The 19,724-nt window shown below is 48.3% G+C and overlaps 1 protein-coding gene across 13 annotated transcripts in view; it reads right to left on the reverse strand.

Annotated features, from left to right (window-relative positions):
- Nucleotides 1-19,724, reverse strand: part of MYCBP2 (MYC binding protein 2) — a 439,899-nt gene that overhangs the window by 223,390 nt on the left and 196,785 nt on the right. For all 13 annotated transcript variants that reach the window (XM_073580415.1, XM_073580420.1, XM_073580409.1 and 10 more), the window contains 6 exons: nt 17,132-17,304; nt 16,897-17,022; nt 16,671-16,798; nt 16,486-16,577; nt 7,061-7,195; nt 640-723 (listed from right to left, as the gene is read on the reverse strand). In XM_073580415.1, coding sequence (XP_073436516.1) covers nt 640-723; nt 7,061-7,195; nt 16,486-16,577; nt 16,671-16,798; nt 16,897-17,022; nt 17,132-17,304 — 738 coding nt within the window. The remainder of the gene's footprint in view (nt 1-639; nt 724-7,060; nt 7,196-16,485; nt 16,578-16,670; nt 16,799-16,896; nt 17,023-17,131; nt 17,305-19,724) is intronic.

The following is a 19,724-nucleotide window of genomic DNA, read 5'->3' on the forward strand; positions in this document are numbered from 1 at the left end:
CACTCAGTGTGCAGCATTATCTGGGGCCACTCAGTGTGCAGCATTATCTGGGGCCACTCAGTGTGCAGCATTATCTGGGGCCACTCAGTGTGCAGCATTATCTGGGGCCACTCAGTGTGCAGCATTATCTGGGGCCACTCAGTGTGCAGCATTATCTGGGGCCACTCAGTGTGCAGCATTATTGGCACGTGGGTTTCCTCCTCGGTACTCCGGTTTCCTCCCACATTCTAAAGACATACTAATAGGGAATTTAGATTGTGAGCTCCATCGGGGACAGTGATGATAATGTGTGCAAACTGTAAAGCGCTGCGGAATTATCTGGGGCCACTCACTGTGCAGCATTATCTGGGGCCACTCACTGTTCACCCTAGCTTATACGCGAGTCAATAAGTTTTCCCAGTTTTTTGTGACAAAATTAGTGGGGTCGGCTTATACACGGGTCAGCTTATACATGAGTATATACAGTAACTGATTCCCTTTAAGGTTTCATGTACAAACCAGGCTTTTATTTCCTACATTGTACAGGAGGAAGAAGGCGGAAACTTAGAGAAAGTGTCTTATTTCTCAGTTGCAACCTGATCTAAGATCATTTTCATACATCAGCTTTGTAAATGTATACTCAGAAGCAGCGATTCTTACCTATAGAGCAACTGGGGTATTTGACCTGCATTCACATCTGTGCCATTATTTGACTTCTTTGAGCTTTTGAATTGGAAAACGACTCTGAATATTTAAGATAGAAACATGAGATCCTCAAGTCAAATCAATAAAGTAAAAAATATTTTATTGCATCTCCATTTATATTTAAAGCTTGCATAACAGATAATCCTGAGCAAAACAAAGCTTAAAAGGGAAGCCATCATCAGAAAATGAACTATAGTTTTTCTGTTAGATACATTTAAAAAAAAAAAAAAAAAGTCACAATTAGTTTTTTTTCATATCACAATCTTGCAATTTTCACACTGCCCACTGGGATTTTTTAGATTTTAACTTCCTGCTTCAAGATACAACACAAGTACATTACACGCAAAGAACACACTCAGACCCCATCTTGCATACGGAAGCATCTAATGAGGGTGTGACAAGGTCATTGTGTGGGGTCAGCTATGACATCACCTACAGTGATGACTGGATTCAGTCTTATCAGCTATGTATATAAATGCCATCATTCACTATAACACTGCCTCTGATAACGATTTTTCTGTAACCTCTTCCTGAAGGGAAAGGAAGCAAGGGTCTAAAACACCCTGGGTGGCTACTGTGAAAATTATAAGATTACTAATAAGACACTTTATGTGTCCAGATGGTTCACATGTTACTCAATAGTGACATTCTAAAACATCACTGCAAGGTAGGCAACCACAAGAGATCATGCAGGAGTGGGCAGCTGGACTTCCTATAGAGAAGGCAGAGATGGTTTAATACCACCTCCTGTCTTCCTGAACAAGAGTTGGGAACATGGTATAGAAAGCACTGACACCACTACTTCCTCCAGCGATCACCTCATCACCGGGTGTTGGGAGGAAGTAAGAACTTCCAGACATCCCTAAATTGCTTATGGTTTTATGACAGGAGACAAGGGTCCACATTGCTGGTGTCCAATAGGACAGTCATTCCTATGCCTGGGAAGCACTGTGGTCTGATAGCATTGCTAAGCACTGAAGATATTCACCAAATTCCTGGAAAATTAAACTGTTTACTCTCCCATCTCAAGCTGGTGATATCAATGGAGCAGTAGTGAAAGACCATTGATACTGCAATATTGTAAAAACAGGCCTTTGATGACCTCCTAGGCATTTAGACATTATATATTATAGAACTAAAAGTTCCTTTTAGCCAAACCCTACAAGGCCTCTACTTCTCCCCAAAGGCATCAATGCTTCAGTGACTTTCCTTCATTATGTCCAACTCTAAGCCTGATCGTGCCCGTCCCCGTTTCCTCTGGCACTTTAGTCAAGTACTTTGCATGTTCTTCTTGCAAACGTAAACTTCCCTCAGGTCAGTCCACTCCCCTCTGCCTCGACTGCAGCAATCCCATTGAGTCCGCCGCCCAGGAGCCCCATATTGCTCCACGTGAGAGTGAATCCCCCATTCCTGGCTGGGCTTCGTCTCTATCACAATCAGTGGCAGATCTCACCAGGGTGTCTCAGTCCCTAGTGGCCGTTCTTGATAAGTTGCCCCTGGACACTTCTACAGGATCCAGCAGGTCACAAGAGGCTCCATCTGAGCGAGCCAGCCAGCATGAGCCGCAAAAGGCCCAGGCAGCATCTCGCCACATAGTCCTCCTCAGCAGTCTCCTACCCGTGCCTCCTCCCCCGAGGGACTTTAGAGCTGGATTCGGACCATATCGCGGACATGAAGGTTATGGTACAGAACCTCATTGCAGCGATCAACCACACTTTCGAGATCACAGACTCACCTGCAAAACCCTCAGATCAGGAGGTTTCGTTTAGACGGGCAGAAGCACCTTCCAGAGTCTTCGCTGCTCACTCTGCGTTCGACAAGCTCCTTACCAGGGAAAGAGAAAATCCGACCAGGCGTTTTCAGAGAGGAAAACGTCTCGGTGTGCTGAATCCCTTTTCTCAAGAGCTCACAGACAACTGGTCGGCTTCCCCCTCGGTAGACGCTCCTGTGTCCAGACTATCGAACAACACGGTTCTTCCGATCTCAGGTGTGGCATCTCTAAGAGATTCTAATGACAGGATCATAGAAACCTTAGCAAAGTCAGCATTCGAAGCGGCTGCGGTGGTGCTAACTCAGGTCTTTGCTTCCACTTGGGTAGCAAAGGCCATAGCTACTTGGGCAGAGGATCTCCGCCAAGGCATTCTTGATGGAGCCCAACCGGAGCGACTGGCCGAGCTAGCCAACCAAATCTCCCATGCAGGGGAATATTTGGTCTCTGCTTCCTTAGATGCTGCGTCTTGCGCAGCTCAAGCGTCCAGCAACGTAGTTGACATCCGGCGTACAATTTGGCTTAAGGCTTGGCAGGCGGATTTGTCATCAAAAAAGTCCCTTACCAATCTGCCTTTTCAGGGAGCGCGTCTCTTCGGATCCCAGCTGGACCAGATTATTAAGGACGCCACTGGGGGCACAAGCTCGCTTCTCCTTCAGTCCAAGCCTCGTAGACCTCCTCCAAGGCGTCAGTTTCGGCCCTTCCTCCGAGTCGCGGCGGCAGAACCGTTTTTCAACCAACAAAGGCCGCAAGCACACCAGGATAGGAAGAAAGTCTCCTTTAGGTCCACTCCCTCCTGGCGATCTCACACCTCCCAGGGCAGATCCTCTTGATGCAGAATTGGGCAGTCCACATCAGCATGATCATCAACAAAGTTCTGAGGCGCCTTCCCAACTGGGCGGCCGACTCCTCCTCTTCAGAGACGTCTGGCTTGTCTCGGTAGAAGACGCCTGGGTCAGGGAAGTTGTATCCTCAGGCTACAAGATAGAGTTCGTGTCTCGGCCCCGGGATCGCTTCTTCGAGTCCCGCCCTCCAAAAGACCCCGCCTTAGTTCCGGGTTTCTTTGCGTCCATCGCCTCTCTTCTCAGATCCGGGGTGATTGTGCCCGTTCCCGAAACGGAACGATTCACAGGGTTATACTCAAGCCTGTTTGTAGTGCCGAAAAAGGCGGAGCGGTTCGGCCCATTCTGGACCTCAAGCTACTGAACAAAAGGGTCCGCCTGCGACATTTCAGGATGGAGTCCCTTTGTTCAGTAATCGCTTCCATGGAGGCGCAGGAATTCATGTGCTCAATAGACATTCAAGATGCCTATCTGCACGTCCCCATCTTTCCCGGGCATCAGAAATTCCTGCGTTTCGCTATTCATCAGGACCACTACCAGTTTGTCGCCCTGCCGTTCGGTCTCGCCACCGCGCCCAGAGTGTTTACGAAGATCATGGCGGGGTTGATGGCCCTGTTGAAGATCAGAGGTCTCGTCCTCTTTCCGTACCTTGACGACAGTCTAATCAAAGCTCCATCTTTTCACCTGACTCACCAAAGTCTTACCATCGTTCTCGACACACTGTCCAGATTCGGGTGGCTCGTGAACAAAAGGAAGTCCTGCCTTGTTCCCACTCAACGTCTGGTGTTTCTGGGCTTATTGTTCGACACCCGTCGATCAAGGGTCTTTCTCCCAGAAGAGAAAGTGATCTCTCTGCAGAGAGATGTACGATGGCTGCAGAACCCACGGCTCCCATCTTTCCGGTCAGCCATGAAGGTGGCGACGGCCGAAGCGATTCCCTTTGCTCAATTTCACTCGAGACCGCTTCAACAGGCCATCCTGTCTCGATGGAAAAGGTCTGTTCTCTCCCTGGATCGTCCAATTCGCCTCTCGTCCCGGGTCAAACAGTCCCTCAATTGGTGGCTGACGTCACCTCTCATTTTCCTAGGCCGGTCATTCCTTCCAATTCACTGGCAGATTGTGACAACGAACGCCAGCCTTCTCGGCTTAGGTGCAGTGTTTCGCAATCGTACTGTTCAGGGTCAGTGGTCGACTCACAAGTCAACTCTGCCTATCAACGTCCTCGAAATACTGGCGATTTATCTGTCTCTCATCCACTGGGAAAGGCTTCTCAGGGGTCTGCCGATCCGGATTCAGACAGACAATGCCACAGCGGTGGCATATGTCAACCACCAAGGGGGGACACTGAGTTCCTCGCCTCTAGCGGAAGTGTCCAAGGTTCTCCACTGGGCGGAGGTATCAGTCCCAGCGATATCTGAGGTGCACATTCCCGACGTGGACAACTGGGCCGCCGATTTTCTCAGCCACGAGGGTCTCGCGGCAGGAGAGTGGTCCTTACTTCCGGACGTCTTCCATCAGCTTTGCCGTCGTTGAGGGACTCCGGACGTAGATCTGCTGGCGTCTCACCTGAACAGGAAGGTCCCACAGTTCGTATCCAGGGCCCGAGATCCACTCATAGTGGGCGCCGATGCTCGGACAATTCCCTGGTCTCAGTTCAAGTTCCCCTATCTGCTCCCTTCCCTTCCTCTTCTTCCCAAGCTGTTGAAGAAAATCAAGGAGGAAGGGGTACCAGTCATCCTCATCGCTCCGGATTGGCCCAGAAGGTCTTGGTTCGTGGACATCGTCAACCTTCTCGCGGACGTCCCCTGGAAGCTTCCACACAGAGCAGATCTGCTGTCTCAGGGTCCAATCTGCCACCCCAATTCTCTGCCGCTCAATTTAACGGCGTGGCTGTTGACCGCGGTTCTGAAACGGTCAGGTTTTTCGGATCGGGTTATTCACACCATGATCCGGGCTAGAAAGCCATCGTCTTCCAGAATTTATTATCGTACGTGGAAGGCCTATTTCACTTGGTGCGAGGCCAATGACATTCCGCCCATGGCCTTTTCACTCCCTTCTATCCTGGCGTTCCTAAAGGCAGGCCTAGGTGCGGGCCTTGCCCTCAGCACTTTAAAGGGTCAAGTCTCGGCGCTTTTCATTCTTTTCCAGAAGACGTTGTCCTCCCGTGCGCAGGTCAAGACCTTTCTTCAGGGAGTGGCTCATGCGGCACCTCCGTACCGCGCTCCATGGAATCTCAATCTGGTTCTGGAGGCTCTACAAGGTTCACCCTTTGAACCTCTCAGGGAAGTTTCCCTTTCCCTTCTCTCCTGGAAAGTAGCCTTTCTGGTGGCCATCATCTCCATCCGGCGCGTGTCGGAATTGGCGGCCCTTTCTTGTCGCCCTCCTTTCTTGGTGCTCCACCAGGATAAGGTGGTCCTGCGGCCCCCGCCTTCCTTCCTCCCTAAGGTGGTGTCCACTTTCCACCTAATTGAGGACATTGTTCTCCCGTCCTTCTATCCAGGTCCAATCCATCCGCTTGAGCTCTCCTTGATCAAGCTAGACCTGCTCAGGGCGATGAAGGTTTACCTAGCTAGGACGACTCCCTTGCGGAACACAGACTCACTTTTCATCATTCCAGATGGTGCGTGGAGAGGTCAGCTGGCCTCCAAGGCTACTATTGCTCGCTGGATCAGATCGGCAATTTTGGAAGCCTACCGGGTCAAGCATTGAGTGCCCTCTCCTGGAATTGGAGCTCACTCTACCCGGGCAGTGGGTGCCTCCTGGGTGGTGCGCTACAGAGCCTCCGTGCTGCAGCTTTGCAAAGCTGCAACCTGGTCTTCGATCCACACGTTTGCCAAATTTTACAAGGTCCACACCTACGCTTCGGCGGACGCCAGCCTAGGCAGATGGATCTTGCAGGTGGCGGTGGTGAGTTCTCAAACCTAATGGATGTTTGCTTCTCCCTCCCCAGGGACTCCATTGGGACGTCCCATGGTCTCTGTGTCCCTCAATGGAGCGATAGAGAAAACAGGATTTTTGGGTTGCTTACCGTAAAATCTGTTTCTCTGAGCCTTCATTGGTGGACACAGCACCCTCCCATGTTTTGCAACTCCTGTTTTTTTGTTGTTTGTTGGTTACAGTTGAGTTGTCTGTTCTGTTTTTACTCTATTCTGTTACTTCTCCTACTGCTTTCTCACTAACTGAGGAAATTAGTGCCGGTCGGTGGGGTGTATACTGCGGAGGAGGAGCTAACCTTTTTCTGTGCATAGTGTCAGCCTCCTAGTGGCAGCAGCATACACCCATGGTCTCTGTGTCCCCAATGAAGCGATAGAGAAATAGGAACGGCCCTGAAGTGGGCACTTAACAGCTGTAGGAGCCAGAGCTGTAGCAGTCTGCAGTAGGCCTTCGTTCAAAGAATTTAACTATAAGGCTGGGGTCACACTTGCGAGTGCAATGCGAGAAACTCGCGCGTGTCTCTCGCCTCAATACCAGGCACTGCAGCCGGCACTCGGTAGCGGAGTGTGCGGCTGCATGCCTTTCTATGCAGCTGAACGCTCCAGTCCGAACCAACGGCAGCAATGCTGGGTATTGAGGCCCGAGTTTCTCACATTGCACTCGCAAGTGTGACCCCAGCCGAAGTCCACAATCTGAGCCTCAAAAAGCTGATGCCATTTAAACTATTAAACACACAAAGCTCCAATAGTTCATTCTTCTAATAACAAAAAGTGTTCTTACAGCTACAAAGATCATCTATATATGGGATATATAGGAAGAAACCAAGTATTACCCATCATCTGTTGTAATCGAAGCTTGTCCATGAGATCCACAGTCACTGCTAGGTCCAGACACACGTGCCCACGCCACATACCACCAACCAGCTTGTAAGAGGACAGGCTCATCAAACATCATAGCATATTTCTCTCTAGGGTGGAAGACAAAATCAAGCGTCAAACAGGCTGTAATTTGTTAATTACCTCTGACATGAATTCTTAATTAGCTTACATTCTATGCTGATGAAATATAACCAGCTGCTCATAGGAGAGGGCAACTTCCAGCCTATGCCAATGGATTCTAAGCAGATCCCGAGATGAGAAGTCATAGCAGTGGAGTGCTTCTTACAGTGCCATGAAAAAGTATTCATACCCCTGAACTTTTCCACATTTTCTTCAATTTACACCCACAAAGTTAAATAATGTATTTTAAATAGATTTTATGTTATATACCAACAAAAAGGAGATTTTTGTGTACTCACCGTAAAATCTCTCTTAGCCTCTAATTGGGGGACACAGAACCATGGGTGTTATGCTGCTGTCCACTAGGAGGCGACACTATGCATAATCTGAAAAAGATTAACTTTGGCTCCTCCTCTGCAGTATACACCCCTGGACGGCGTCAGCCTTCTCCAGTTTTGTGCCAAAGCATTAGGAGGAACGTAACCAATTAACAACCATGCCTGTAAGAAGGCTACTATGTACGAGCTCAAAGAACAATATGAGAACTCAACCGTAAAACAACGGCCCATAAGGGCAACAGGGTGGGAGCTGTGTCCCCCAATTAGAGGCCAAGAGAAAGAGATTTTACGGTGAGTACACAAAAATCTCCTTTACTCTGCCGCCTCATTGGGGGACACAGAACCATGGGACGTCCCAAAGCAGTCCCTGGGTGGGAAGCAATGGACGAATATTGTGCTAGCAGATCCCTAAATTTGGGGCACTGCCGCCTGCAGAACCAGTCTACCCAGGCTCGCATCCGCTGAGGACTGGGTATGAACACTGTAGTGTTTCGTAAACGTGTGTAGGCTGGTCCAAGTGGCCGCCTTACACACTTGTTGTGCCGAAGCCTGATGCCGAATGGCCCAGGAGGCCCCTACTGCCCTTGTCGAGTGTGCCATGATACCGGCCAGAAGAGGGGAACTGTTAAGTCGGTAGGCCTCATGTATGGTGGACTTGATCCACCTGGCAAGGGTAGCCTTGGAAGCCGGCAGCCCCTTGCGACTACCTTCCGGAAGAATGAAGAGGGAATCAGACTTCCGGAAAGGTGCAGTCCTGGACACGTAAATCCGCAATGCTCTGACGAGGTCAAGCGTATGCAGAGCCTTCTCCACTCTATGAACCGGAACCGGGCAAAGGGATGACAGTGAAATCTCCTCATTGAGGTGAAAGTTGGACACAACCTTCGGAAGGAAGGATGGTACCGTGCGGAGAACCACCTTGTCCTGGTGAAAGGCTAGGAAAGGCCGTCTGCAGGAAAGTGCTGACAATTCCGACACTCTGCGTAACGAGGTGATCGCCACTAGAAAAACCACTTTCTGAGACAGAATGGAAAGTGGAACTCCTCTAAGAGGTTCGAAGGGTGGAACTTGCAATGCTGTCAGGACCAGATTGAGGTCCCACGTATCCAGCGGACGTTTGTAGGGAGGAACCAATCGGGAAACTCCCTGGATGAAAGTCCTGACTTGCGGTTTAATAGCAATGCGCTTTTGAAAAAGGACTGAAAGCGCTGACACCTGACTCTTAAGCGAGCTTAAGGATAGCTTGGCGTCTAGGCCCGATTGAAGAAAACCTAGTACCTTCGGGAGGGAATAAGGGAGTGGGACTTGTCCATGAGATTCGCACCAAGAAAAGAAAGCTCTCCAGGTACGATAATAGAGCTTGGCGGAGGCAGGCTTCCTTGCCCTGATCATAGTTGCAATGACTGCCGGTGAAAAACCTGCCTGGGTTAGAATCCAGGTTTCAAGGGCCATGCCGTCAAATTGAGAGCCCCTGAATTCTGGTGGAAGAACGGACCTTGAGACAGAAGGTCGTGACGGTTGGGTAGACGCCAGGGGACGTCTGCTGTAAGTTGGACGATGTCGGTGTACCATGTACGTCTGGGCCAGTCTGGCGCGATGAGGATGGTTGGAACTACCTCTTGCTTGATCTTCCTCACGACCCTGGAGATTAGGGGGAGGGGTGGAAAAATGTACAGGAGTCGGAACTGGGACCAGTCCTGGACCAGGGCATAAGCTCCGAGTGACCGCGGGTCGTGTGTCCTGGCCATGAAATTGGGGACCTTGGTATTGAGATGGGATGCCATTAGGTCCACCTCCGGGGTTCCCCAACGTTGACAGATCTGGTAAAAAAATCTCGGGATGGAGAGACCACTCCCCCGAGTCCATTCCTTGCCTACTGAGGAAGTCGGCTTCCCAGTTTTCTACACCCGGAATGTGGACCGCAGAAAGTACCGACCTCGTGTCTTCTGCCCAGCGGAGGATATGAGCCACTTCTCTCATCGCTTGGGCGCTGCGGGTCCCACCTTGGTGGTTCACGTATGCCACAGCCGTGGCATTGTCCGACTGTATCCGTATGTGCGAGGCTGCAAGCAAGTGATGAAAGGCTCTCAGTGCCAAGAGGATGGCCCTGATTTCCAGAATATTGATGGGCAATGTCACTTCCCTCGGTGACCACTTGCCTTGTGCCCTGTGATGTAGGTGCACCGCCCCCCAGCCTGTCAGGCTTGCATCGGTAGTCAGGATCTTCCATTGTCCTGAGAGAAAGGGCTTCCCTCGTGTAAGCGAGGTTGGTTTGAGCCACCAATGCAGGGACCTCCTGGTTGACGACGTCAACCTGAACTCCCTGTCGAGGGAGAAGGGATTCCTGTCCCAAGATCTGAGTATGGCTAGTTGAAGGACCCTGAGGTGAAACTGGGCAAATGGCACTGCCTCTATTGCTGCTGCCATCCGGCCGAGGACTCTCATGGCAAACCGGAGAGATCGAGGAGGACTGCGAAGGAGTGTATGAACTCCCAGACGGATGGCCAGTGTCTTGTCCTTGGGAAGGAGCACCAGGCCCTTGGAGGTGTCGAATAACATTCCCAGGAATGTTAGAGTCTGACTTGGGATAGTCGACGATTTCTGTAGGTTGACTAGCCATCCCAGGCGACTCAGTGTGTCTATTGTGATTGAGACACTGACCTCGCAGTCTTTGAAAGTGGGAGACTTGAGGAGGTCGTCCAGGTACGGGATGACTAGAATGCCTCTTGAGTGCAGAGCGTCCATGGTGGCCGCCATGACTTTGGTGAACGTTCTTGGAGCCGTGGCGAGTCCGAACGGAAGGGCGACAAACTGGTAGTGGTTTTGGTTGATCGCGAACCTGAGAAACCTTTGGTGGGCGGGGGCAATTGGTATGTGCAGATACGCATCCTGTATGTCTATGGAGGCAAGGTATTCTCCCTGCTCCATGGATGCAATGATGGACCGAAGGGACTCCATGCGGAAATGACGGACCCGTACGCAATTGTTGAGCTGTTTTAGGTCCAGTATGGGTCGGACGCTGCCTCCTTTCTTGGGGACTACGAACAGATTTGAGTAGAACCCTCGGAATCTCTCGTGCGCGGGAACCAGCACCACAACTCCTGCTTGAAGGAGAGAGGAGACCGCTTGGTAGAAAGCACGAGCCTTGTCTGGTAGTGTTGGAGGAATAGAGAGGGAGAACCGGTTCGGTGGAGCGGAAGTGAACTCTATCTTGTATCCGGAATACACTATTTCCCTGACCCACTTGTCTTCTGTAATAGGCAGCCAGACTTGCTGAAAGAGTAAAAGTCGGCCGCCTACTGGTGGGGTGTCTTCCGGAGTTCGTGAGTCATGATGAAGCGAAGTTCTGAGGTTTTCCTCCCTTGGGTTTCCCTTGGCCTGCTTTCGACTGCCAAGACCTGTCCGGTCGCTGCTGCGTCCGTGGGTTGTCCCTGCGTGGAGAGCGGTTACGGTTTTGCGCTGGGCGCGAAACGGACCAGCCCGAGGAATTCTGAAAGTATCGGAATCGTGTCTGGTTTCTTCGTTTAAACGTGCGTTTCGGTTTTAGTTGAGGGAGAGAGGTACTCTTACCCCCAGTGGCATTGGCTATCATTGTGTCCAGCTTTTCGCCGAAAAGTCTTCCAGTAAGATACGGAAGTCGCGTGAGGGACTTCTTTGAGGCCGCATCCGCTTTCCATTCTCGCAGCCAGAGAATGCGTCGGATCGTGATGGCGTTTGATGCTATTCCCGCTACACCTCTTGCGGAATCCAGGGCTGCATGAAGCATGTAGTCTACTACCACTGCTATCTGGACCGCTTGGTCCGAGAGCTCAGGATTTGAAGCTTGAAGACCCTCCTGTAATTTTTTGGCCCAAGCCAGGATGGCCTTGGCCGCCCAAACTGAAGCAAACGCAGGGCCCAGAGAGGCGCCTGCCGCATCGAAAATAGAACAAGCCATGCGTTCTACTTGCCGGTCTGCTGCGTCCCTGAGAGTTGAGCTATCTGGCAGAGAGAGTAAGGTCTGCGCTGCTAGCCTCGAAACCGGGGGGTCCACTTCAGGTGGATCTGTCCATTGTTTGGTGTCTGTCTGTGGGAAATGGTACTTCGCTTCCAAATATTTGCGATTAGCAAATTTTTTCTCAGGCTGCGCAAACTGTTTGGTAAGTATTTTCTCAAACTCATGGTGATTAGGGAAGACCTTAGGTGGTTTCTGAACCCTTTCGAAGCAAATCCTATGTTCCGGGACTTCCGGGGCCGACTCTGGAATTTTTAGCACCCGATGGATGGCAGAGATTATGTCCTCAACTAGCGCTGTATTGCTAGGGGGAGAAGGTACCACGGACCTCTCCTTTTCGTTATCTGAGTCGGAGTCACAGATGCCCTCCGAATCCTGTGCCTCGCTAAGGTGATCCCTGGAGGGCGACCTGGGGCGGGGGTCTTCTGTGGTGGGGGATCTCTGTGGTAAATTGCACTGTCTGTCTGTGACAGGAGACTGCCTAGGAGACCTGGAATGACGCTGTCTCTCCCTGGAGGGGGACGACCTTGTGCTATAGGATGACTCAGGTGATCGAGACCTGTGGGTCCGCTTACGTCTGTGAGAGTCGGAAGCAGCATGTTCCTGAGACAAGCTGTCCGCTTGCTGTGTAACGTCCATAGCCGGAGCCCGACTCTGCAGAGCTTGCAGCAATGTGGCAGTTAGGTTGTCTATGGACTGTGTCAGACTGTGACATCTGAGTTGCCCATTCCGGCGTGGCCTGTGACACTGAAGCGTCAGTAGGGACTCCCTGGGGTTCTGACCCAGAGTTCTGGATGCAGTCCCGGCAGTGCGGATACGTGCTGCCACTAGGGAGCGTGGCTTTGCAGGCTGTGCAGAATGCATAGAAACATTCCTGCCTGGTTCTCTTCCTTGAGCCCGGCATAGTGCACAGAGGCTGGCTATAAGGGATTGTACAAGGGATTGTACAGGGGTGGCTACGCAGAGGGAACCCACAGAGAGCCTTATAGGAAGTATAGATTCACAGCTGAGTAATGAGAACCCAGCTGTGAGCTTACCCCACCGGTGTGCCCCTAGGTCCAGCACCGACAGATCCCAGTTCTGTGCCCCCCGGAGACTGCTGTGATCCTCCTCTCCTGGATCTCATCCCAAAAAAATGGCCACCGGGACTCTGAGGAGAGGGAGGAGGGGGCGGAGAGCTGAAAAGGGCGCGCTGGGCTGTGTAAAAACGCGCCCTTTCTGCCTCAATCCGCCCCTTCTATGACACTCCAGTGTGTCATTTTAGTCATCCGGGGGGCGGGCCAGGGGGCGGGGAAAAGGCCGCGGTCTAAATTAGAGGCCTGATGCCCAGGAGGGCTCCAGAGCGGCGCAGTAGTCCGGGGGGGGGGGGTGGCGGATTTGTACCAAACCCCCCCAGAATGGTCGACTGGATAGCGGTGGGGGTAGCAGGGGTAACGGTTCCTGTATGGGGGGCCCCCGGAGCGCTATGGAGCCGCTGCTGCTGCAGAGACAGGGGCGCAGAAAAGCCCTGCCTCTGCTGTGCCATCCAGTCTGCACCCTCCCCCGGCCCCAACAGGATCCCTCAGCTGGTCTGGGGTCCCTGGAAGCTGCGGAATGCTGCCTGTACTCCGACCCTACCTGAGGTGTCTCAACCTAATGCCCCCTGCGGGGGATTAAGGAGGGTGCGTCTGTCACCGTCAGGGGGTCTTCATCCTCTCCTCAACCTCAACCCCAACCCAGACCCCAAAGGGGTTGGGGAAGGAGGGGGGTCTCGACCTCGAACCAGGACCCGCGGGACTGGGGAGGGAGCGACATGGGGAATAGCCACCTCGACCTCAACCGGGTACCCCTAATGGGGGACCGAGGAGGGAGCCATGCCGGGAGTCTCGCTGGAGACCCGCTTTTCTTCATCTGTAGTCCTTTGGAAAAAAAAATCCAGGAAAAAGACGGAGTAAAAAAAAAAAATTCTTAGGTGTGCCTCCTGCGACACTAAGCAAAAACTGGAGAAGGCTGACGCCGTCCAGGGGTGTATACTGCAGAGGAGGAGCCAAAGTTAATCTTTTTCAGATTATGCATAGTGTCGCCTCCTAGTGGACAGCAGCATAACACCCATGGTTCTGTGTCCCCCAATGAGGCGACAGAGTAAAATAGCAAGTATTTGTGAAGTATAAGGGAGATGATACAATGTTTTCTCTAATTAACTTAAATATATAAATCTGAAAATTGTGACATGCATTTGTATTCAGCTCCCTGTAGTCTGATACCTGTAGATAAAATCCTGACTAATTGCCTCCAGAAATCACATAATTAGTAAATTGAATCCACTTGTGTGTAATTTATTCTTGGTATAACTACAACTGTTCTGTGAAGGCCTCAGAGGTTTGTTTGAGAAGTCCTGTTTGCAAAAAGTCATGTAGGGAACACAGCTGGGATGTGGAGATAGGTACTCTGATCAGATGAGACCAAAACAGAACTTTTTGGCCTAAAGCCAAAACGCTATGTGTAACGAAAAACTAACAATGCACATCACCCTCCCCTCCATCAAACATGGTGGTGGCAGCATCATACTGTGGGTATACTTTTCTTCAGCAGGGACAGGGAAGCTGGTCTGATTTGATCAAAAGATGGATGGAAATAAATACAGGGCAGTCCTGGAGGAAAACCTGTGATAGGCTGCAAAAAAACATTGAGACTGGAGTTTAGGTTCACCTTCTAGTAGGACAATGACCCTAAAAATACTGCCAGAGCTACAGGGGAATGGTTTAGCTCACAACATATTCATGTTTATGAATGGACTAGTCAAAGTGCAGACCTAAATCACATTGAAATTTGTGACAAGACTTGAAAGTTGCAGTTCACAGATGCTCTCCGTCCAATCTCATTACCTAGTTACATAGATCGAAAAAAAAGACCTAGGTCCATCAAGTTCAACCTTTCTCCACCAATTATACATTTTGTCATTAAGCTTAGCTATTTTGTAAAGAAAAACAAGAACAAATTTCAGCCCCTAGATGTGCAAAGCTCGTAGAGACCTACTCCAAAAGACTAGCGGCAAAAGGAGGTCATACAATGTAATGGCTCAGGGGTGCTGAATACAAATGCACATCACAATTTTCAGATTTATATTTTTAAAATTTCTAGAATACCATGTATAATTTCCTTTACACTTCACAATTGCTACTTTGTGTTGGTAAATCACAGAAAATCCCAATAAGATACATATAACTTTGTGGATGAAACATGAAAAAATGTGGAAAAATTCACAGAGAATGAATACATTTTGATGGTGATGCAAGAGCAATATATTCCTAGTGTATGCTATCACTTTATGATTGGTGGGGTATGACCTCTGATAAGTACTTATTAGACTACTTTCAGACTTTGAGGCGCAGTGCAGGGCCGTCGCTAAGTTCCGCTCCCGGCCACCTCCTCCTATGGGCGCATGACGCTGCATGCGACCAGCGTACCCTATATTTAGCATTGGGTATGCTGGCCGTACGCTGGTATGTTTTTGCCGGCGCATGCACCCTTTTTGCGATGCGCCAATGTGTGCCAAATGCACCATGTTGCGTTTTTGTGCGCTCGGCGCAGCGCAAAAAGGGCGCATGCACCAGCAAAAACATATCAGCGCACGGCCAGCATACCCAACGCTAAATAGAGGGTACGCTGGTCGCATGCAGCGTCATGCGCCCATAGGAGGAGCTTATCAGAGGCGCGACCGGGGCGGAGCTTAGCGGCGGCCCTGCGCCTCAGAATGCAAGTCTGAAAGCCTTAGTGATGAGCGAATGTGCTCAGACAAGGTGTTATCTGAGCATGCTCGTGTGCAACCCGAGTGTCTTTGGTATGCTCAAGAGCAGGGTTCGCCAACTCCAGTCCTCAAGACCCACCAACAGGTCATGTTTTCAGGATTTGCTCAGTATTGCTCAGGTGATAATTGCTTCACCTGTGCAATACAAAGGAAATCCTGAAAACATGATCTGTTGGTGGGCCTTGAGGACAGGAGATGGGGAACCCTGCCTCTAAAGATATGTTGGAGTCCCCGGGGATGCCTGTCTTGCGACTGTGAGATCTGCAACACATTCAGGGTTTGCCTGTTTGTTCGACAGCCGCAACACATGCAGGGATTGCCTAACAGCTGCAGACATGCAGGGACTCAAACATATTATTCGAGCACGCCAAAGTCACTCGGTTAGCACATGAACATGATTCGATAACCCTTTATCTGAGCACGTTCTCTCATCGTTAGTACTTCTGTGACAGTGCTGATTTACACTGCATCCACTTCATGGTTTTACCCCTGCACAGAGACCAAAGACTTCCACTGTGCGGGGAACTGCAGCAAAGTCTTTCTACTCTCAGGATTGGTCTGGGACTCAAAAGGCACATCATAGCAATATATCACAACATAAAAAAAAAAACCATTCTTAAAGGAGATAATTTTCCTTTTAGATGACAGGATCAATACCTATACTCTCATCAGATTAAATATAAAAGTGGGTGAAAATCAATTTCCTCTAAGATTTCATCTCCAATATTTGCTTCAAATACGGTGTTTTGTAGGAATTTTATAACAAAATATCAGGTCTGATACATAGCAATAAATCAAGATCACACAGCTTCTTTTGTTGTCAAAATGCATGATACGATGGGATTTGTCATATCATTGGAGCTCCAATTAACAGAAACCCTGATACTAAGGCCAGGAGAGCCTTAAACCTGCAATGCAGTCATGCAAGCATATAGAGTTATCAAAAATTTGTCCTAACAAGTCAGGGGATAATATCACAGGATATAGAAGCCAGTGCTTGCCGACTTCCGGTTCTACACTTACAATGCTCTATGAGAAATTATAAGAACAGTGTTTTATATAATTTGGGTCAGGTTAAAAGGGTAGTGGAAATGATTACCACTGACTATTCTACTAATTTTAGGTATTTGGTGCACTCACCTGGCGGCACAGTCATATGCAAGAACATCTGTCTCTGCTAGAAGATCCCCATCTGTTTCATGGTCGCCTCCATCAGACCCCAACTCAAATAACTAAAACAGGGGGAAAAAAAAAAGAAAGAAAAAGTTTAATATGTTTTCTCAAAAGTAAAATAAAATCTCTGCATTGGCCAAATGATAGCATACCTTTATTTTTGCTGTGTATTCACCTCTTCCACCAAAAAGACCCAGCCCGCCAAGGAGAATATCTGTGTCTGCACAGAAACGAATGGCTTCAACTGAATGTGCAGAGTACCCCCAGCCACCACCATGGCCTATATATATAAAAAAAAAAAAAAAGCAGGGTGAATTCAAAGATGGCTGCCAATTTTTTCTGCACTTTTCTTGCCATGTATAAAAATAGGATTCATACTTTCAAATCTGTTCACAACACTGTAATCTTCCTTTGAATACACTTTCATCACAGATTGGGTTTCCTCTTCAGTGCTCGAGACACCCATCTTCAAGTCCTGCATTGCCGCCAGTGTGTCAAGGCACCCTGGAATAAATAAAAAAAAAAAAAAAAAAAATGTGAATATATGAAAACTAAACACGAAGAAAGAAACTAAAGTCATTTACATAGCTGGGATTGCACTCCCAAAGCATACCCAAAATATGCAAGGCTGCATGTGATCGTGTGGTCACTGCTTTTTGTCCAGTGGGCAAGGCCAGCTCTGGGCTTAGTATGCTACACCGTAACTGCATGTCAGGGGCTGACGGGAGTCTGGAGTCCGCTATAACCGCATTATAACACCACAACTCTCTTGTGCTTGTTTGAAATCTGTAACAAAATGTTGCAAGAAAATAAAGAAAAATGAAACCCGTTTAATTGTATAAATGCAAGAGAACAAACAGGTTTGTGTACATAAAAAAAGCAACGCTCTTCAATAGTCTGCTTTTCTTGATGCTGTTTTTTTAAGCGTTTTTTTTTCACCATCCATTCAAGTCAATGGGTGAAAAACGCTGTAAAAACGCTTAAAGAAGTGACATGCTCTGTTAAAAAAAACCCTGCAAAGCACAAAATCATGATGACAAAAAAAAAACAACAACATGAGTGCATGAGATTTCTGAAAAATCATAGGCTTTGCCGCTACTGTAAAAGGCAGCTGAAAAGGAGCATAAAAATTGCAGCAAAAATGCCCAGTGTGAACTTACCCTGAGGGTCCCATCAGGAGGACCCCATCAAATAAGTTTTCCGCTAATAAAGGGTTTTTTATACTTCACCATAATGTACCACAGCATTTTTAAAAACATCCTACATTACATGACATCAGAAATCTATTCTCGGAGTTTGCAAAAAAATAAGTAACCTAAAGCAGGGTATGCTAGAAAATAAAAATCTAGTCCCTTTTAACCCCCAAGGGTGGTTTGCACGTTCATGACCGGGCCAATTTTTACAATTCTGACCACTGTCCCTTTATGAGGTAATAACTCTGAAATGCTTCCATGGATCCCGGTGATTCTGACATTGGTTTTTCTCGTGACATATTGTACTTCATGTTAGTGGTAAAATTTCATTCATATAACTTGCGTTTATTTGTGAAAAAAATGGAAATTTGGCGAAGATTTTGAAAATTTCGCAATTTTCCAACTTTGAATTTTTATGCCCTTAAATCACAGAGATACGGCACACAAAAAACTTAATAAGTAACATTTCCCACGTTTACTTTACATCAGCACAATTTTGGAACCAAATTTTTTTTTGTTAGGAAGTTATAAGGGTTAAAAGTTGACCAGCGATTTCTCATTTTTGCAACACCATTTTATTTTTACGGACCACCTCACATTTGAAGTCACTTTGAGGGGTCTATATGATAGAAAATACCCAAAAGCGACACCATTCTAAAAACTGCACCCCTTAAGGTGCTCAAAACCACATTCAAGGTGTTTATTAACCCTTCAGGTGCTTCACAGGAATTTTTTGGATATTTAAAAAAAAAAAAATGAACATGTATTTTTTTGTAAAAAAAAAAAAAAGTTTTCAGGTTCAATTTTTTTTATTTTACCAAGTGTAAAAGGAGAAACTGGACTGCAAAAAGTTATTGTGCAATTTGTCCTGAGTACGCTGATACCTGATATGTGGGGGGGAACCACTGTTTCGGCGCATGACAGAGCTCAGAAGGGAAGGAGCGCCGTTTGACTTTTTCAATGCAAAATTGGCTGGAATTCAGATCGGATGCTATGTCACATTTGGAAAGCCCCTGATGTACCTAAACAGTGGAAACCCCCCACAAGTGACCCCATTTTGGAAACTAGACCCCCCAAGGAACTTATCCAGATATAAGGTGAGAACTTTGAACCCACAAGGGCTTCACAGAAGTTTATAACGTACAGCGGTACAATTAAAAAATCATATTTTTTCCACAAAAATGATCTTTTCACCCCCAATTTTTATTTTCCCAAGGGTAACAGGACCCTAAAAGTTATTGTGCAATTTGTCTTGAGTATGCCATTACCCCATATGTGGGTGTAAACGACTATTTGGGCGCATGGCAGAGCTCGGAAGGGAAGCAGCACCATTTGACTTTTTTGGCTGGAATTGAGATCAGACACCATGTCACGTTTGGAGAGCTCCTGATGTACCTAAGCAGTGGAAACCCTCCACAAGTGACCCCATTTTGGAAACTAAACCCCCTAAGGAACTTATCTAGATGTGTGGTGAGCACTTTGAACCCCCAAGGGCTTCACAGAAGTTTATAACGCCCAGGTGTGAAAATAAAAAAAATGTATTTTTTCCACAAACATGATCATTTAGTCCCCAATTTTTTTTATTTTCCCCAAGGGTACCAGGTGAAAATGGACCCCAAAAGTTGTTGACGAATTTGTCCTGAGTACACTGATACCCCATATGTGGGAGAAAACTACTGTATGGGCACACGTCGGGGCTCGGAAGGGAAGTAGTGATGTTTTGGAATGCAGACTTTGATGGAATGGTCTGCGGGTGTCATGTGCGTTTGGAGAGCCTCTGATGTGCCTAAACTATTGAAACTCCACACAAGTGACCCCATTTTGGAAACTAGACCCCCCACGGAACTTATCTAGATGTGTGGTGAGCACTTTGAACCCCCAAGTGCTTCATAGAAGTTTATAATGCCCAAGCGTGAAAATAGAAAAATCATTTTTTTTCCACAAAAATGATATTTTTGCCCCCAAATTTTTATTTTCCTAAGGGCAACAGGAGAAATTGGACCCCAAAAGTTG

Source organism: Dendrobates tinctorius, unplaced genomic scaffold, assembly GCF_039654945.1.
Source record: "Dendrobates tinctorius isolate UK_male_01 unplaced genomic scaffold, ASM3965494v1 ptg000064l, whole genome shotgun sequence".
NCBI lineage: Eukaryota > Metazoa > Chordata > Amphibia > Anura > Dendrobatidae > Dendrobates > Dendrobates tinctorius.